The 17542-nt window shown below is 37.1% G+C and overlaps 1 protein-coding gene across 1 annotated transcript; it reads right to left on the bottom strand.

Moving 5' to 3' along the window:
• Positions 1-8849: 8849 nt before the first annotated feature.
• On the bottom strand, positions 8850-10018 carry LOC102911357 (olfactory receptor 4K3-like). The gene has a single exon (XM_006994502.2). The coding sequence runs from the start codon at positions 10013-10015 to the stop codon at positions 9077-9079; it is 939 nt and encodes a 312-aa protein (XP_006994564.1). The 5' UTR covers positions 10016-10018; the 3' UTR covers positions 8850-9076.
• Positions 10019-17542: the final 7524 nt, after the last annotated feature.

Here is a 17542-nt window from a genome sequence, read left to right as displayed (position 1 = left end):
TTGGTATTCTTCTCCTTCTTCTATCCCTATTATTCTTATGTTTGGTCTTTTATGGTGCCCCAGATTTCCTGGACGTTTTGTGTTATGATTTTCTTGTCTTTAGTGTTTTCTTTGACTGACAAATCTATTTCCCCTATCTTATCTTCAATGCCAGAAATTCCCTCTTCCATCTCTTGCATTCTGCTGGTTATGCTTGCATCTGTAGTTCCTGTCACTTACTCAGATTTCCCATTTCCATCATTCCCTCAGTTTGTGTCTTCTTTATTGCCTCTATTTTTATTTTCAAGTCTTGAACCATTTCCTTCACATATTTGATAGTTTTTCCTTGGTTTTCTTGACTTTCTTTAAGGGATTTATTAATTTCTTTTTTTTTTGGTTTTTTGAGACAGGGTTTCTCTGTGTAGCTTTGCATCTTTCCTGGAACTCACTCTGTAGTCCAGGCTTGCCATCAAACTTACAGAGATCTGCCTGCCTCTGCCTCCCAAGTGCTGGGATTAAAGGCGTGCACCATCACAGCCTGGCTTTTACTCGATTTCTTTAAAGGAATTTTTCACTTCCTATTTAAAGGCCTCTAATATCTGCAAAATGTCATTTTTGAGGTCATTTTCTTCTGCTTCTTCTACGTTGGGATGTTCGGGTCTTGCTGTAGTAGAACTGCTAGGTTCTGGTGGTGCTACATTGCTCTTTGTGTTGTTAAATGTATTCTTCCACTGGTGTCTACCCATCTCTTCCTCCAGGCTGTGCAAATGGTGTCTGTGTCTCAGGGAACGACTTTTGGTGCAATCAGAGCTGGCTGAGTCTGTGTCTCAGGGAGCATCTGTGGTCTCAGGGGATGGGTGAGTTTGGAAGATGGAGTAGAGCTTGTATATTACAAGGTTCAGTGGGTGGTGGTGGTGGTCAGCCCTGCCTGCAAGAGTCTTGCCTGCTGGCCTGTAACTTGAGCTGCAATGGGTGAAGGTCGAGGTCAATGATTTTCTAGCTCTATACCATTCCTTAGACTCCTGATGAGCCAAACTCAGTCTATTTTTCTTCTTTCTAATGGTTTTATTCATTTTTGAGAATTTTAAATAATAAATTTTTACTATATTCTTTCCTGTTTTCCAACACCTTCTCAGCTCCTTTTGCATCTCCCTACCTTGTAGACTAATACCTGGCTCCCCTGAGTTTTTTATTAATAAAACTTTTAGAAATTCATCCTATACTCCCTACCCAACTTTACATATTTTCTCTATCTTAAAGAAAGATCCAAAGAGGTCCTATGGGAACTTTTAACAACCAAGCCTGTTTCAAAGGGCATAGTATAGGTCTCTCTTCTCAAAATGACCACAAAGCTCTAATGATGAAAATAATGTCTATGCAATACATTGAGCCTGGAGAAGTCAAAATGATGCCTACACAAAGCCTTCATTCTTACATGTTAGCATTTTTGTTACTGAAAGCTACTTTGCACACTTCCAAAGGAGAAACACAAACATCATCCCAGCTACAAACCTTTCATCTACAATGATGTACGATATGCCAGATATGCTAGTGCACTGGTGGCACAAAGTTTATGGGAATAACCATCCAATGTCTGATTTGATTAAAGACCCACTCCATGACGTGGAACCCATACCCAATGCTGCTTGAATGACCAAGTACCTGAGATTAGATAGCCCAGGGATCTAGGGGAAAATCAAATACTACTCTTCTACCAAGGAAACAAAGCAAGAATAAAATAGCTCCAATTGCATTCTGCTATCCTTATAAATTAGTCCCTTCTCAGCCACCATCTTAGAAGCTTCCTCCTGCAGCCAATGGGAAGAAATACAGAGACCTGCAACCAAATAATATGCAGAGAGTGAGAGACCTTGGAATACTCAGGCCCAGATGGGGTAGCTCCAACAAATCCCTTCCCTCGTGGCTCAGGGAACCCCGTGGAAGAGGAAGCAGAAAGAGTGTAAGAAGCAAAGGGGATAGTGGTAACAAAGGAAACAAGGCCTTCTAAACACAGCAGGATCAGTGCTTATAGGAATTAAGAGCCCCGGGCAGCACAGGTTTGCATCATTTGAGGTCCTATAGCTGGAAGAAGAAGCAGATACATGCCCCTAACCCTAAAGCTATGTCCAACTGATAACCACTTGTCAATAAAAATTTAGCTGTCTTCAAGTCTCACTGGGGGTATAAGCTACTACTAAGGGCAGACGATGTTCCCATGGCCAACAGAAAGCTAACTGAAATGGATCTTTGGAGGTTCCTTGTTTCGTAATGTCATGTCAGAGCTTTTTAATTTTTTATTCTTTTACTTTACATATTTGTTACCCTACAGATTTTGTCTATATTTTTTACTGCTTCAGGTTTGTGTTTTAATGAACTTCCTGAGTGTTTTAACAAGTGTGTCCGTGTCTATATCTATTTCTTGTGACTTTTTTTTGAGTTCTTTTCCTTCTGTTTGTTTGTTTTGTACTATTTTGATTGGTTTGTGTTTGTTTTATGTTCTTACATAATATTTTATTATGACTCATTTGATGCCTGTTTATTTTCTAAAGAGAGACACAAAAGGAGGTGGATCCAGATGGGAGGGCAATTCAGGAGGTACTGGCAGGAGTAGAGTGTGGGGAAACTGTAATCAGAATATAATGTATGAGAAATAAAATCTATTTTTTCAGAACAAAGCAGCAATAAAAAGTACAAAAGAAACATGGAGTCCATTTTGTGCTTATAGCTACTCCTAAAAATAAGGAATATCCTGAGGTGTGGTTGATATTCAGTGTTGTTCTATTGAAAAAAAATGATTTTCTGTTTCCGAGGAGATTCATCTACAAAATAGCTTTTTGGCTAGGGGTTCGACATTGTGCTCACTTTTTCTTCTCTGTGCTTGGATTTTGTCTGGCTTAAGTTGTGCAGCTCTTGTGAATGCCTTGACAGTTTGTGTGACTTTGTATGTATATCTCTTCTGTCTGAAAAACCCCATTTTCTTGAAGTCATCCACCACCTTAGGCTCTTACAATCTTTCCAACTCCACTTGAGCACAGATACCTGAGCACTAGGAGGAGGGGTGTGATAGAGCCATCTCAGTTATGGCTTAGTGTTCCAAAGACTCCCTCTCTGCACATTGCCCAGGTGTGGGCTTCTGCATTAATTACCATTCCCTGCAAGAAAAAGCTTCTATGATAAAAGTTGAATGATTCATTCATTTATGCTATAGATTATGTTATTAGGAGTCATTTTATTGCTATATTCATTTAGTAGAATATTAGTAACAGGTTTTCTCTAGGCTCATGCCCTATCTAGTGTCAGGTTCTTGGCCACATTTACTGTGGCAGGTATGAGATCCACTTGAATTTTTGAAATTAAAATTTTTTTTGTGACTTTCATATATCAGACTTTTTTTTACACCTCTTCCACCTTTCCCTGCAACCTTCCAACTGCCCTTGTTCCCCCGCTCTGCACCCCTACCCTGCACCAAGATACTTGTATGCAAGTTTCAAAGATATACTATTAAGGGTTAAAAATATATAAACATAAATGACTAATAAAAATAAATAGTATTGTCTTCACAGTCAGTCCTTCCTAGACAAGGGAGGGCTGTAGCGGGCTTTCTTGGACCACCAGTCCCCAAAATCATGACACAGAAACTCATTAATTATGAATGTTTGGACTTAGTTTAGTCTTGTCCCACTAACTGTTATGACTTATATCAACCTGTTTCTCTTCATCTATGTTTTGTCACAGGTTTTATTTTTTTTAACCTTTCTTTCATTCTGTGTGTCCTACTTTCCTGCTTCCTCTGTGTTGCCTCACAGGCTAGCGGCTGCCTGGTTGGCTGGCCTGGGGGCATCTCCCTCATTTTTCCCTCTCCCCTAGATTCCTTCCCCTACTTATTCTCTCTGCCTGCCAGTCCCACCTATCTCTCTATTGCCCAGCTATTGGTCATTCTGCTTTTTGATAGATCAATGAGGTATCTTAGGGAGTCAAGAGAAAACAAATTCAATGCATTTTTATACAGTTACACAAATGCTGCATAAACGAATGTAACACATCTTTGCCTAGTTAAACAAATATTCCCCAACAAGGGTCTGCTCTCTGCGTTTCATCAGGATACTGCACTATGCTCTATAATAAACCTTACTTCTCTCTATGGCCCTTCCCTAATATGATTGGGGTAAGGAACACTGAAAATATCTGGGCTTCAGACTCTCTTACTCCCCCTCTGCTGAGGTCTCCATATCAGTGCATGCTAAAGTCTGCAGGTACAAGCCAAAGGAGTGCTCCAAGTTCCATGACCTGTCCACATCCTTCCCAGAATTCTGAAGAATTTCTTGTTCCATCGGTCAATATTACAGCACATTATGTGATGGTATGTGGCACAGATTTCCCAACTTTTGGGGCTTATACACTTTTTCTAGACACATGTATTTGTGCTGCTGAGATATTTTCCTCTGCTGGTGGACATTTAGTGTTTCTCTGGTATCTTAGAGTGGCAGTACAGATTCTTGTATACCTTTGATCAAAGAATGGTCCTCACTGGGAAATGTTCTTTCTTCAACCTTTTGTTTATTCATTCATTTTCTGATACACATTGGAGTACATGTCCTTTTCATAGTATTATTGAATCTTATTTGCAAGTATCATATTGAAGATTTTGTGTGTAAGTTCATCAATGAAATTTGTTTATACCGCTTGTTGCTATTATTGTTATGACCTTATATGAATTTAGAATCAGGCTAAATTTGGGTTTTTAGAATAAGCTTCAAAATTTTCTCTCCATTTTTCCCCCCATGATCATTTTGGGAAACATGGATGTTATTTGTTTTTGAAAGATCTTGAAGACCACAGGATTGGACCCATCTGGTCCTGGCTTATCCCATTAGCTTAAATTTTGTTACTGCCTCAATATTATATCCCATAGTCCATTTGGGTATTTCTTAAAAAATAACTTGCTCATTCAAAATTAGTAGTATCATAGTATATAGATTTAGCTACTTTCCTAACTTATTGGAGAATATGTTTTCAAAACATCTAGCAATCCTCTGGACTTCAGTGCTTATGTTGTAATGTCACCATTATTTTTCTAATTTTATTAATTTATCCCTTATATCCATTTTTTTTGTGTTTTTTCCCTACTGAGGTTTTACTAAAACTTTTCATCCTTTAATTAAGCAATCTTCATTTTATTGTATCTTTGTGTTGTTCTTTTCATTAATTTCAGCTCCTTATTTCTCTCATTTTATGAATTTGGTGTTTATCTTGTTCTTGTTTTTCTTTTCCTACCAACTTGACACATGCCATTAGGTTATCACAGGATTTTAAGCATACCATTCTTTCATATGGTCACTGCTGTCACCATATTTCATGTTAAGTGTGGCATTCTATTAGGCAATTGAAAGTTTACAAACGTCTAGGGGGAGAGCCTTTAAAATCCTAGTAGCTTTTCTTTGTTTCTACATGATCATTCTGGTAGGAGAAAGTGTGGTTTTGCTCTCTTTTCAAAACCCTTTCTATCACAAACACAGCACATGATGGGAAGTTTTGGGGGAAAGTCTGCATGTGCCACGAGAATAACAAATATTGTAGCTCCAACATTCCATCACTGAACTCTCTCTTTGGTTGGTGCTCTAGGAAAAGCAACCATTTGCTATTTCCTCTAGTTCTTCAGGAAGTGGATTCCCTTTGTATCTATTCAAAATTATAGTTACAAGGTTCACCAATATAGTTTTTTTTCTTTTTATTTTCTCTTCTGACTTTTCTTGCTTTCAGGATAGTTTGTTCTTCTCTAATACAATACATTCAGACCACAGCCTCCACTCCATCCACTCCTCCCATTCCATCCACTTCCCCTTACCCCCAGATCCACTGGTTTTCCTTTAATAAAAGAGCAGTCCTTCCAGGGATATCAACTGGACACAGCATAACATGATGCAGTAGGACTAGGCACAGACCCTTATTTAAAGGCTGCATGAGGCAACTCAGTAGGAGGAAAAGCATTCCAAGAACAGGTGAGAGTCAGAGACACTCCCACTTCCAAAGTTAGGGGCTTTACTAAAACCCCAAGCTAAACAACCACAGCATGTATGCAGATGATCTGACACAGACCCATGCAGTCTCTGTGATTGCACTTCAGAAAGATTTATTCATATATTCCAATAAAAAAATAAGATGACACATTTTGGTTTTTTAAATGTTGGTATCATGAATAGGAGTGAAGTTCATGAAACATTATTTCCCATGTGTATTGAATTTGTCATAAACATTCTTTTTTAAAAAAAATATTTTATTATTTAATTTAATTTTACATATTAACACATCCCCCATTCCCATCTCCTCCAGGGCAAAGACTCCCCTGGGGATTCAGCTCAGCCTGGTAGATTCAGTCCGGGCAGGTCCAGTCCCCTCCTCCCAGGCTGAGCAAAGTGTCTCAGCATAGGCCCCAGGTTCCAAACAGCCAGCTCATGCACTAAGGACAGGTCCTGGTCCCACTGCCTGGGTGCCTCCCAAACAGTTCAATCTAATCAACACTCTTATGTTACATTTAAAAAAGATAGTTTGATTTGTAGCTTCATTGAAAACTTTTTCCATTGTGCCTAGCTTTCATAGTGTAGGAAGTTATTTATTTAGACTACTGGGAGAGAAAGGGCTTTATGGGTTTGACACAGCATTGGACTTTACATGATACAGTATTGACTTGCCAAGCAGGATGTACCCACTGGTACAAGAGTGGCTTGTATTATGGGATAACCAACTCTTTTCTCATTGGATTTAAGGTCTGCTATTAAATCTGTAGGGAATGCATGCCTGGTTTTGTAAACCTAGCCAAAAGTCAGTATCTAAAAGGTCATAGGAACTAGGGAGGAACCTACTATTGTTATTTCTAAATTTTTAGGCTTACACCCATAGATTGGTGTACTACTTGCAAACTTTGTCAGAGATGCTTATTTTTTTCAGCATTCAGTGTCAGTAGAAACATAAATAATTGATCATGGTGCTGAGAATGGGAATTCTCACCCTTAAATGGAACATCTTTAGTCAAGACTAAGGGAACATTTTGGAAGAGGAGGTTGAAAGAGTATAAGAGCTGGAGGGTTCTGTCTTCTGCACATTGTTATTGTATTCATTAATGTCACAGAATCTGTGGTGACTTGCATAAGACCTGCACAAGATCAAGCCAGACCCAAGTTTTGTATGAATGGGGGAGGCGCTCTTGGGGTCCCAACTTCAACTGAGGATCTATTACTGATTGTTAGCTGCTTTAGGAGGGATGATCATTCTTCTTTGGAGGTTTTCCCATGGGAGGGTTGTTAGTGCTGCACTGGATGGCTGCATACTACTCCACTTAATGGGACCACTAATTACATTTAAGAAGATGACTTGATTTTGGGGAGAGAATCATGTTTATTGGCATCTGGGAATACTTTGAGGGAGGAAATGGGGGTATATATGATCATATTTCATCACATACATGTGTAAATTCTCAATTAATTTAATAAAAGAAAATTTAATAGAAAATATTCCTTACTCAGGTTATATTCTGAGGATATAACTCAGCATGCTAGATGAGAACAAAAGTAACTGAAGTTAACAATGAATATAAAAGGTTAAGTTCTTATTTTTACTAGTAACAATAGAAATAATAAGTATAACTGAGACAGTAAATGCACATCTGACAGTTATTTAGTGTTATCTATGTACCAACATGTGCTACAATTACAGTTCAGACTATATATCAGAATTGTTCACAATTCACACTGTGTTGTAAAAATAGAATGTGAATTATGGCATGTACATAATTAAAAATCACCTAAATTTAGGGGTGATAGGTAATTCATTTAGCATGAGTTACTCTTATTAGAAAATCACTATTGTTTTGGCATATTGTGCAATGACATTTAACAAATGAATACTGTTAGAATAAAATTGTTTTCTGCATCTTTTAACTATAGAAAAACTCAAGTCTGTTACCCAAAAGAATTTGATATATATTTCAAAGTCTACTTCAGCTACTAAAACATTTGCATTAATAATAAATGTCTTTGTGGCAATAATACTTCTGACATGACAGGCAGGCCTGAACAGACAGCTAACAATCATAAACATATTTAATTTATTCTATCACTTTGTTGTATTTTTCCTATAAGAATAAAAGCTATATATATTATTTCTGGTCTTATTTCTGTTATTGTTCTTATCACTGAATTTCAATAAATCTCTTGAGAAATAAGAAATACATTATATCTTATTATGATGCATTATTATGCAAATTACAATTTTCAGAATATTTGAAATGTCAAAGGTCATACTTAAATTTTTATTCACAAATAAACATTAGTATTGCAATGAAATAACTCTCGGAATTTTAGTTTTGTAAAACTGTTTATTATATATTATTAACTACATCAAATATTTAAATATAAAGAATTAGGAAGCAAGGTCATGGCCACTATCTCAGAAAGATTATAGTTCATGATTTTACTGAAATAGTCAATAATAATGTGAAAGACAAATTTTAGTTCTTGAAACTCAGATAATTGAGAAAAATCATCATTAGTTTGTTTATATAACTTTTTCATTTTAATTAAGGTAATAAAATCAACACTAGATGATGCCCAGTGCTATTTAGTGTGCATTTTATAACTTTTGTTTTATTCTTTCCCATTTTTTCTATTTCCCTCTTATTATCTTGGAGAAAGCCGGAATAAAGTAAAAATAGTAATGTTGCCATGTTAGAAAGGGTGAGTAAAAGGCTTGTGGGTAGTGTTAAGGCAGATTATTATTTTTTGATGTTGTTAGAACAATATTTAAGTGAACTTTACAAAAAATGTTGTTTAGGAGCTGGACAAATACATTTAAGTTATTCTTTATGCTGCTGTAGATATTTAAGAACCATTTTCAATAGTTTTCTCACAAGGAAAGGTCATTTTAAAAAAATTTTCAGAAATATTGTAAATGATTAAAATGTTCAATCTCCAGAATTATATTGAGCCTGTTACATATCAAAAGACTATAACTAAGGTACATACAAATAACTGTAACAAAATTTTACCCTTTCCTCATTTAGTGAAATATAAATTTTAAATACTTACAGCAATTTTTCTGGGTATTATGTATTTACCTTGTTATTCATGAAATAGCTTTTTAATCTCTTCATAGAATTTCTCATTTCTTTATTTCTCAGTGTATAAATAGCTGGATTTAGAAGAGGTGCAAAAACAGAGTAAAATACAGCAAGAAATTTGTCTAACCAGGTGATATTGAGTGGCCACACATAGATAAAGATGCAGGGAACAAAAAAGATCATCACCACTGTGATGTGGGCAGTACATGTGGACAGGGCCTTAGATGCACCAGAATTAGAACTCTGACGAACAGTGATAAGGATATATGTGTAGGAAATGAGCAAGAGAATGAAGCAGGTTACAATCACAACTCCACAGTCAGCATTGACTAAAGTATCCAAATCATGGGAATCCATGCAGGCTATGTTGATCACCAGTGGTATGTCACAGAAGAAACTATCAATTTCCATGGGACCACAAAGAGGCACCTGTAACACTGCCACAAGCTGACTCAGGGCATGCACAAAACCAATGGTCCAGGAAGTCAACACCAACCCAGTGCATCTTTTCAGGCTCATAATGGTGAAGTAGTGGAGTGGTTTGCAGATGGCCACATAGCGGTCATAAGCCATTACCACCAGCAGCACCATCTCTCCTGCACCAATACAATGAGCAAAGAAGACCTGGGACATGCAGCCTGCAAAGGAAATGGTCTTGTTTTTTCTGAGAAAGTCTGCAATCATCTTGGGAGTGGAGACTGAGGAAAGCCACATATCAACAAAGGACAGGTTGGCCAAAAAGAAATACATTGGGGAATGGAGATTGCGGTCAATAGCGATTAAGGCCATTATGACAATATTTCCAGACACAATGAGCAGATAAAACATCAGAAATATTATGAAGAGCAAGACCTGAAGATCTTGTGAATGGGAAAGTCCCAAAAGCACAAATTCTGATGCCATGGACTGATTCCTTCCATCCATTATACTCAGGATGTCTTTAAAAACAACCTGCAGACAAAGAAAGATCAATTAGATAGATATGCAAAATGACTTATCTAGTCAAATCTGACCTTCATATTGCAAGTTAACATATATACATGAAACAGAAAGGCTAAATGTAAAGACAAGTCTTGGCCAACTTTGAGAAGCATTGCTGCCCAAGTGAGAACTAATGAGCCAAGTCCAACTCTCCATGAAGAGAAGCATCAGGTGTGACTGTGATCCACATACTCTGTTAGGAAATTTCTCTTACAGGAGTGCAGTGAGGAAGCGAGACAACAATTTGAAAGCCTAAAAATGTCTGAAACTCCACTTGGAAGGGGGTTTCTGTTAATCAGTCTAATAAAAAAAATGATCTGAAAGTGTCACCAGCAATTATAACACTTCATAATAGAAATGAGGTTTATACTTTGGACCTGATAAGAATTACAACTTTCTTTAAAATATTTCATACTTACATTTCCTCTAAGTTGACATTCACTTATTGATTAACTATGAAATATGGAAATGCAGGAAAACAATTGGCAATGATGACTGTTTTCCAAAATCTTAACAACTGTTTCATACTTCCTTTATTGCTTAGGAGTGCGTCTAGGAGACATTTTCAGAGGTCCAAGATTCAGTAGAATCTTCTATTGCTTTACCTATAATTCTTGACTATAACTTGGTAGCAATTCTCAAAGGTAATGCTAACTTTGGCTTGTAAATGAGTACATTTAAAAAATCATTGAAAGAAAACACACCAAATTATCACTGTAAAGCATTTAAACCTCTTTTCTCTAATTAAAGACTTTTTCCATGTAATTTGTTTTGCTTTAAGGCTATAAACTTTGTAATAATGTATTTTTATGAGCACTTGTGGATAAAGTTTAATATACATTTTTTTCTTTGTTTTTTTTTTCTTTTCTTCCTTTATTTTTGAGACAGGGTTTCTCTTTGTAGCCCTGGCTATCCTGGAACTTACTCTGTAGACCAGACTGGCCTTGAACTCACAGAGATCCACCTGGCTCTGCCTCCTGAATGCTGGGATTAAAGGCGTGCACCCCCTCCCCCCCAGCTTTAATACTTTTAATAACACTTTAAATACATACTATGTGGTAGATCTTGATTACTGAGAATTGTACTGTAGTTGCTCCTAATTTCTTGTTTGCTGCCAGATTGCCTTAATCTGATATCTGAATGAACAAGTGTTATGCCTTGTCTCATTTAACTTGCTATTACACTTACTGCTATTTCTGAGCTGAAAATGATCTTATCTATAGTGAACTCTATGATTAAACAATACTGAAATTGTTTAAGAAACAGGAAATTATTGTACAATGCTAGCTGGGTGTTGCACATGCTGATCACTAAGAATAATTTTGATGCAGAACCTAACACACTTCTGTGAGTGTGCCTTTTGGTGGTGTGTGCCCTGATGTTTATCCACAGAAACTGCTGTTGGATTAGGAAAGATAGAGAAAACCCATTAATTGGCTGTTAAAAATAGCAGAAGACAAACATTGCTCAAGTCCACACATAATGGGAATTGGCAGAAGAAATACCTAGAAATATTTTAAGAATTATCTTAGAGAAAATGTTGGAGAGATGAGTTGTCTTATCAAACTCACGATTTTTTAATGGGTTATATTTTCTTCCATCTGATGCGTATATGTGAAGACATCCATTTCAAACAGAGAGTTTATTGGAAGTACTTTCCCTTGTCCTGACCTATATTCACTCCTGAAGATGTCCCGTGGGTAAATTCACCTGTTCTGTGGAACAAAATGAGAATCCTGGTAATAATTATCTTGGACATCTCTCAGGGATTTCTCTGCTTGCAATGATACCAAGTTCTACATATCTATGAAAGTATAGAGGTATTCTTCTTAATTATCCCATAATTGACATAATTAGTCCATATCTCAAAATTATTCACTTGACCAATAAGAAGTTTTCTGCTAATATGTTCTGTTATTTTATCTATATCATCAAAGTTAATAGAATTGGTTTATAGTTACATGAGGTCGTGTGCTGTATGATGTGACAGGAACAAAATCCATGCTGTGAATACAGTTCCCTAGTTCATGACAAGGGTGTATCCAATTGTCAGTTGGTCAGTCGATTGATCTCTTGGTTGATGTGTTTCAGTCTGATTTGTGACTGTATGTGATGGTGACAGGTATAATTTGGTGACAAATAATCAAAACCTCATTAGGCTTTTAAAATTTAATTTTTGAAATTATTTTGTCAATGTTAATAATGTATGTGTACATGTTAGGCATATGTTTTTGGAAGTTAGTGAGTAACTTTTTGGATTGGGTTTTCTTTTTTTTTCATCTTTGAGAGGAAAATGTTTATTTGACTTATGCTTATACATCACACTTCATCATCAAAAGAAGTCTGAACAGGAACCAAAGCATGGCAAGAACTTGGAGTCAGGAACTGATGCAGAAGCCATGGAAGAGTACTGCTTACTTGCTTGCTCACCATAGCTTATTTAGCCTGAGTTCTTATAGAACTCAGAACCACCAGCTCAGAGATGACACCAACCAAAATGGGCTGGGCTCTCTGCCACAAATCACTAATTAATAAAATTTTCTACAGCTGGATAATATGGAGCCATTTTCTCAATTGAAGTTCTGTCCTTTCAGATAACTCTAGCTTCTTTCATCTTGACATGAAAGTAGCCAGCACAATATAAACACAACACTTTTCGATTAGAACACTTTCTTTCTCATTTGTCCCCAAGATGCCATGTTAATATTAATGTCACAATATAGAACAAAACTTTAAATATCCCAGTTCTTATAAATTTATACATTAAATGTTCAGTCTTTTAAAAATTCAAATTATCTCAATTGTGGGCTCCTGCCAAATCAAAACAAATTACATACGTTCTTACTTCAACAGAGAAGAACCAGGACACACAATCTGAACAAAGCAAAAGAAACCAAACTCCAACAAAATGTTCAATTAACTGAGATTCACTCGTGATCTTCTGGGCTCTTCCAAGGGATTTGAGTCACTTCTCCATCTATGGCCTCTTCAGCACACACAGCTTATTGTCTAGGTACTAGATGGCTGCATACTATTGTTGTTCTTGGTGGCTTAGATTGGGTTTTCTATTTCCACCTTTACAAGTGTTCTGGAATTGAACTCAGGTTGCCAGACCTGCATAGCAAGCCCTCTTATCCTATGATCTCTTTGCCTCCTACCTGTCCCACTTTGTTCTTTTTAAAAAGGACATGACTGTACATTTCACATGTATTTGTTTTGGCCTTATATTTTAAGTTCTGTACAATAGTACAATACATAAGAAAAAGTGACACTTAAATGTATAACTTATGAAGGATTGATATATAACATCAACTGTAAATAAATCATCAATGTGAACTGTAAATCTCTGAAGAAAAAGATTAGAAATGACACTAGAAAATGGAAAGGCAACCCATACTCTTGGGTCAGTAAAGTTAATATTGTGTAAATGGCCATTCTACCAAAAGCTAATTAAGTTCAATTCAATCCCAACCAAAACTCACATTTTATTGATCACTATCCTAAAATTCATTTGGAACCACAAAAGACCCTGGATAGCCCAAGCAATTTTGAGCAACAAACAAACAAACAAACAACAACAAAAGAATAATGCTGGAGGGGATTATTTTTATAAATCTCAAGATATATTGTAGATTCATAGTAATAATAACATAGTACTGGCACAGAAATCACAGCAGAACAATGGAACAAAACAGAAGACCAAACATAAGTACTCACCACTATAGCCATCTAATACTTGACAATGATGCCAAAAACATACTGAGAAAAGACAGAATTTTAAACAAATTGTCCCAAGAACCCTGGACCTCTACTTGGAGAAGAATGAAATTACATCTGTATCTGTCATTTTTACACAAGCATTGATCAAACCTAAACATGAAAACTAAAACACCAAAACAGGTAAAAAAAAAAAAACAACCCATAGACAGTATCCTATGTGATAAAGGTTTAGGAAAGGACTTTTTGAATAGGATTCCATTTGTCCAGGAATTATGGCCTACACTACCTACACTGGCACCACCTCTAGAAAAAGTTTTATGTGTAGTTGAAGCATGCTGAGAGAATAAGAATAGTCTATTCCAAGAATGAGTCCCCTAATTTTATGTATACATATGTAACAATAATAATGAAAAAGTGGCCATGAATTTGAGAGTAGTAGGAGTGAGCAGGAATAGAAACTGCTGGAGGAAGAATGCACTGATGGTATTGGGGAAGGAATGGTAGTGGGGGGAAATGATGTAATATATCTTAATAAAACAGTTGTTAAAAAATCAAAACAAATAAATAAACAACCAGAAAACCCTTAAAAATGTACTATGAGTTATTTTACTTAGGATGATTTTTTTCTAGTTCCATCTGTTTAAAAGAGAATTTCATGGTTATCTTTTTTAATGTCTGAGTAATATTCCACTGGGTAATTGTGCCATATTACTCATTCATCTTTAAGGTACATCTTGGCTGTTTCTAATTTCTGAATTTATGAATAGATTAGCAGTGAACATGATTGAGCAAGTGTCTCTGTGGTACGAGGAAGTGTCCTTTGAGTATATGCTCAAGAGAAATACAGCTGGACTTTGATGTTGATTGATTTCCATCTTCCCAAACAACTACCACATTGATTTTAATTGTGGCTGTACAAGTTTGCAGTTCTACCAGCAATAGATGAATGCTTCTTTTCTGTCACATTCTGTCAGTATGGGCTGCCATTTTATATTGACCATAGCCATTCTAATGGGTGTAAGATGAAATCTCTAAGTGGTTTTGATTTGTATTTCCCTAATTACTATGTATGCTCAACATGCCTTTAAGTGTTTCTCAGTCATTTGAGTTTCTTTCTTTGACAATTGTATTTAGGGCTTTCTTCCATTTTTAAATTGGGTTATTTGTCTTTTTGATATCTAGTTTTGTAAGTTCTTTAAGTATTTTGATCTTTAAGTATCTATTGGATGTGCAGTTGGTAAAATCTTTTCCTATTCTGTAGGCTGCTGCTTTATCTGATTGATTGATGTCCTTTGCTGTACAGAAGCTTTTCAAGGTCATGATGTTCCATTTATTAACCCAGGTCCATAAAGAAATACAGCATGTATTTGCTTTTATGGGGATATTGGTTGTTAAGTCAATGATAACCTAGCTACAATCCATAGAGCCACAGAGGGTAGGCATAGAGTAGAGGACCAGGACAGGGGCCCGATAGACCTCCCTTGTAAAGCTAAGGATGGATGGAGGGAGGGCACAGGACAGGAGGATAAAACAGGGAGGGGGAGGAAATTAGGGGACAAAGGAGGGAATACAAGAAGAAATATCTAAAATTAAGAACCATTTGAAAGAAACCTAATACAGTAGATGCTTCCTAAAATATATCCATATATAAAAATATACACTAAGTAAAATTGCCAAATAATGAGAGAGATAAAGCCCCAACCAGACATCTCTTGTCATTAAATGAAGCTTCCTATAATGGGATAGAGCTACATCTAATTGAGTTGTTGGCCAAAGGAGTCTTATGGGAGTCTTCAAAGAACCCAGGCTGTTGCTGAGACTATAGGTTGCTCTCCATAAATCAATAAACCAATGGCAAGGCCCCTTTGCTGAAGACAACACCTACACAACTCATTGAACACAGAGAAGTTAAGATAGTGTCTATATAGAGCCTTCACCCTTACATAATAGCATCTTTGGTAAAGGAAGGTATTCGGCACACTACCAAAGTAGAAATGTAAACACTATCCCAGTTACAAACATTTTGATCTCCAACAGTAACCTGCCTGCAAGATACACAATTCATTGGTGGCACAAAGCTTGTGGGAGTAACCAATCAATGTTTGGTTTGACTTAAGGAGTATACCACAAGATACCAAGGGCCTGAACTAGATAGCCCAGTGACCTATGGTAAAAGCAAATACTGCTATACAAAACAACAACAAAACAAAACAAAAACCCAAAATGTAGCAATAAAATGACTCCTAATGATATTTTGCTATACTCATAAATCAGCGTTTTACTCAGACATCATCTGAGAAACTACTTCCTGCAGCAGATGGGAACAAATACAAGACCCACAGCCAGACAATATGCAGAGAGAGAGAGAGAGAGAGAGAGAGAGAGAGAGAGAGAGAGAGATTGGAATACTTAGTCCTAAATGGGATGTCTCCACCAAATCCTTTCCTCAGCCTTCTGGGAACCCTGTGGATGAGGAGAGAGAAACAGTGTAACAGCCATAGGGGATGGAGGACACCAAGGTGTTGTTCGAGTCTTAGATGGTCCTTTTTTTTTTTTTTCATTCAATTATATATATATAATTTTAAATGTCAAATGTCATTTCTTGAAGGGGGTAGGAGGTCTTAATTACAGGCTTACAGCCCAATGGGAGGACCCCGGAGGGCAGAAGTTTGCTACTGATGTTTTACAATCTTGCATCTAAGCTGTTAATGCCCATTATTCGGGATACACAGACAAGGAACTTCCCTTAGGCATTCAGGAGGGTGGAACCTGGCAGGGAATTAGCATTGGGAGGATATCAAGGTCAGGGTTCACAAGCAAGGCAACAGTTACCCAAAATGGGGGCCAGGGCCTGCAGGTCCCCCTTTTATTAAAAAATGAGCTTCTGACTTGGGTTGCATGGGACGTCAGCAGGTCACTGTACCTGTCATGGAGACGCCTGCCCAGGCCACACAGGTGCTCTGTCTTAGGTTGGTGAGTGCCCCCAGGCATTACCCATCTCTGAATACTCATTATCATACTGGCTCAATTGTGTGTGAGCTGCATGGTTAATTGCTGCCAAGGATCTCAAAGTGGCACTGTGCTTGCAATCTGTGTGTTCGATACAGAAAAGACCAACAGAGGTCCTATCTCACCCATAGCCAGTAGGCTAAAGGCAACTGAGCCATTCCCATCCTTATCAAGCCATACTGTACGTTGGAGTCCTTGTAAGATAGTATCCCAAAAGCAACTGGAACTTGAGGTTATAAATTTATAATTTTCAAAGCCAATTGAGGTGTATATAACTACTGAATTAAATTTATCATGCCCAATAGAATGAAAGATTAACTAACTCTAGTAGCTACATTTGTTGCCAGGGTCTCCACTGTGCTAGCTGTAGTAAACAATTATAAAATGGTAATCCCAGAAACAGTAGCAGCGGTGCGCGCCATTGTTATAACAGCAACAGTGGCAGCAGCAATGTCAAATTCTCTTCTGGATTGTGTGGACATCCACTGGCATGAATACAACTCCAGGAACACAAACCACCAAGGCCCGTTTTTCTTGATCCAAGCATGACTTTGGCTGGCAGCTCTTCTGGAGAATCCAATCTCATGGCTACAGTTCCTAGGCTTACATTAATGCTTGCCAAAGCTGGCCATATTGGACTCTCAATCTCCATTGGCATCAGAAGGGTAGATTTTTTCATGATGACCCATTAGGTCTCTGTCATGTTGGGCTTCAGCAGCAGCCACAGGGCGCATTCAGTGC

This window comes from Peromyscus maniculatus, chromosome 4 (genome assembly GCF_049852395.1).
Source record: "Peromyscus maniculatus bairdii isolate BWxNUB_F1_BW_parent chromosome 4, HU_Pman_BW_mat_3.1, whole genome shotgun sequence".
Lineage (NCBI taxonomy): Eukaryota > Metazoa > Chordata > Mammalia > Rodentia > Cricetidae > Peromyscus > Peromyscus maniculatus.
Note: the sequence above shows the minus strand (reverse complement) of the source record. Positions and strands in the feature narration are given on the sequence as shown.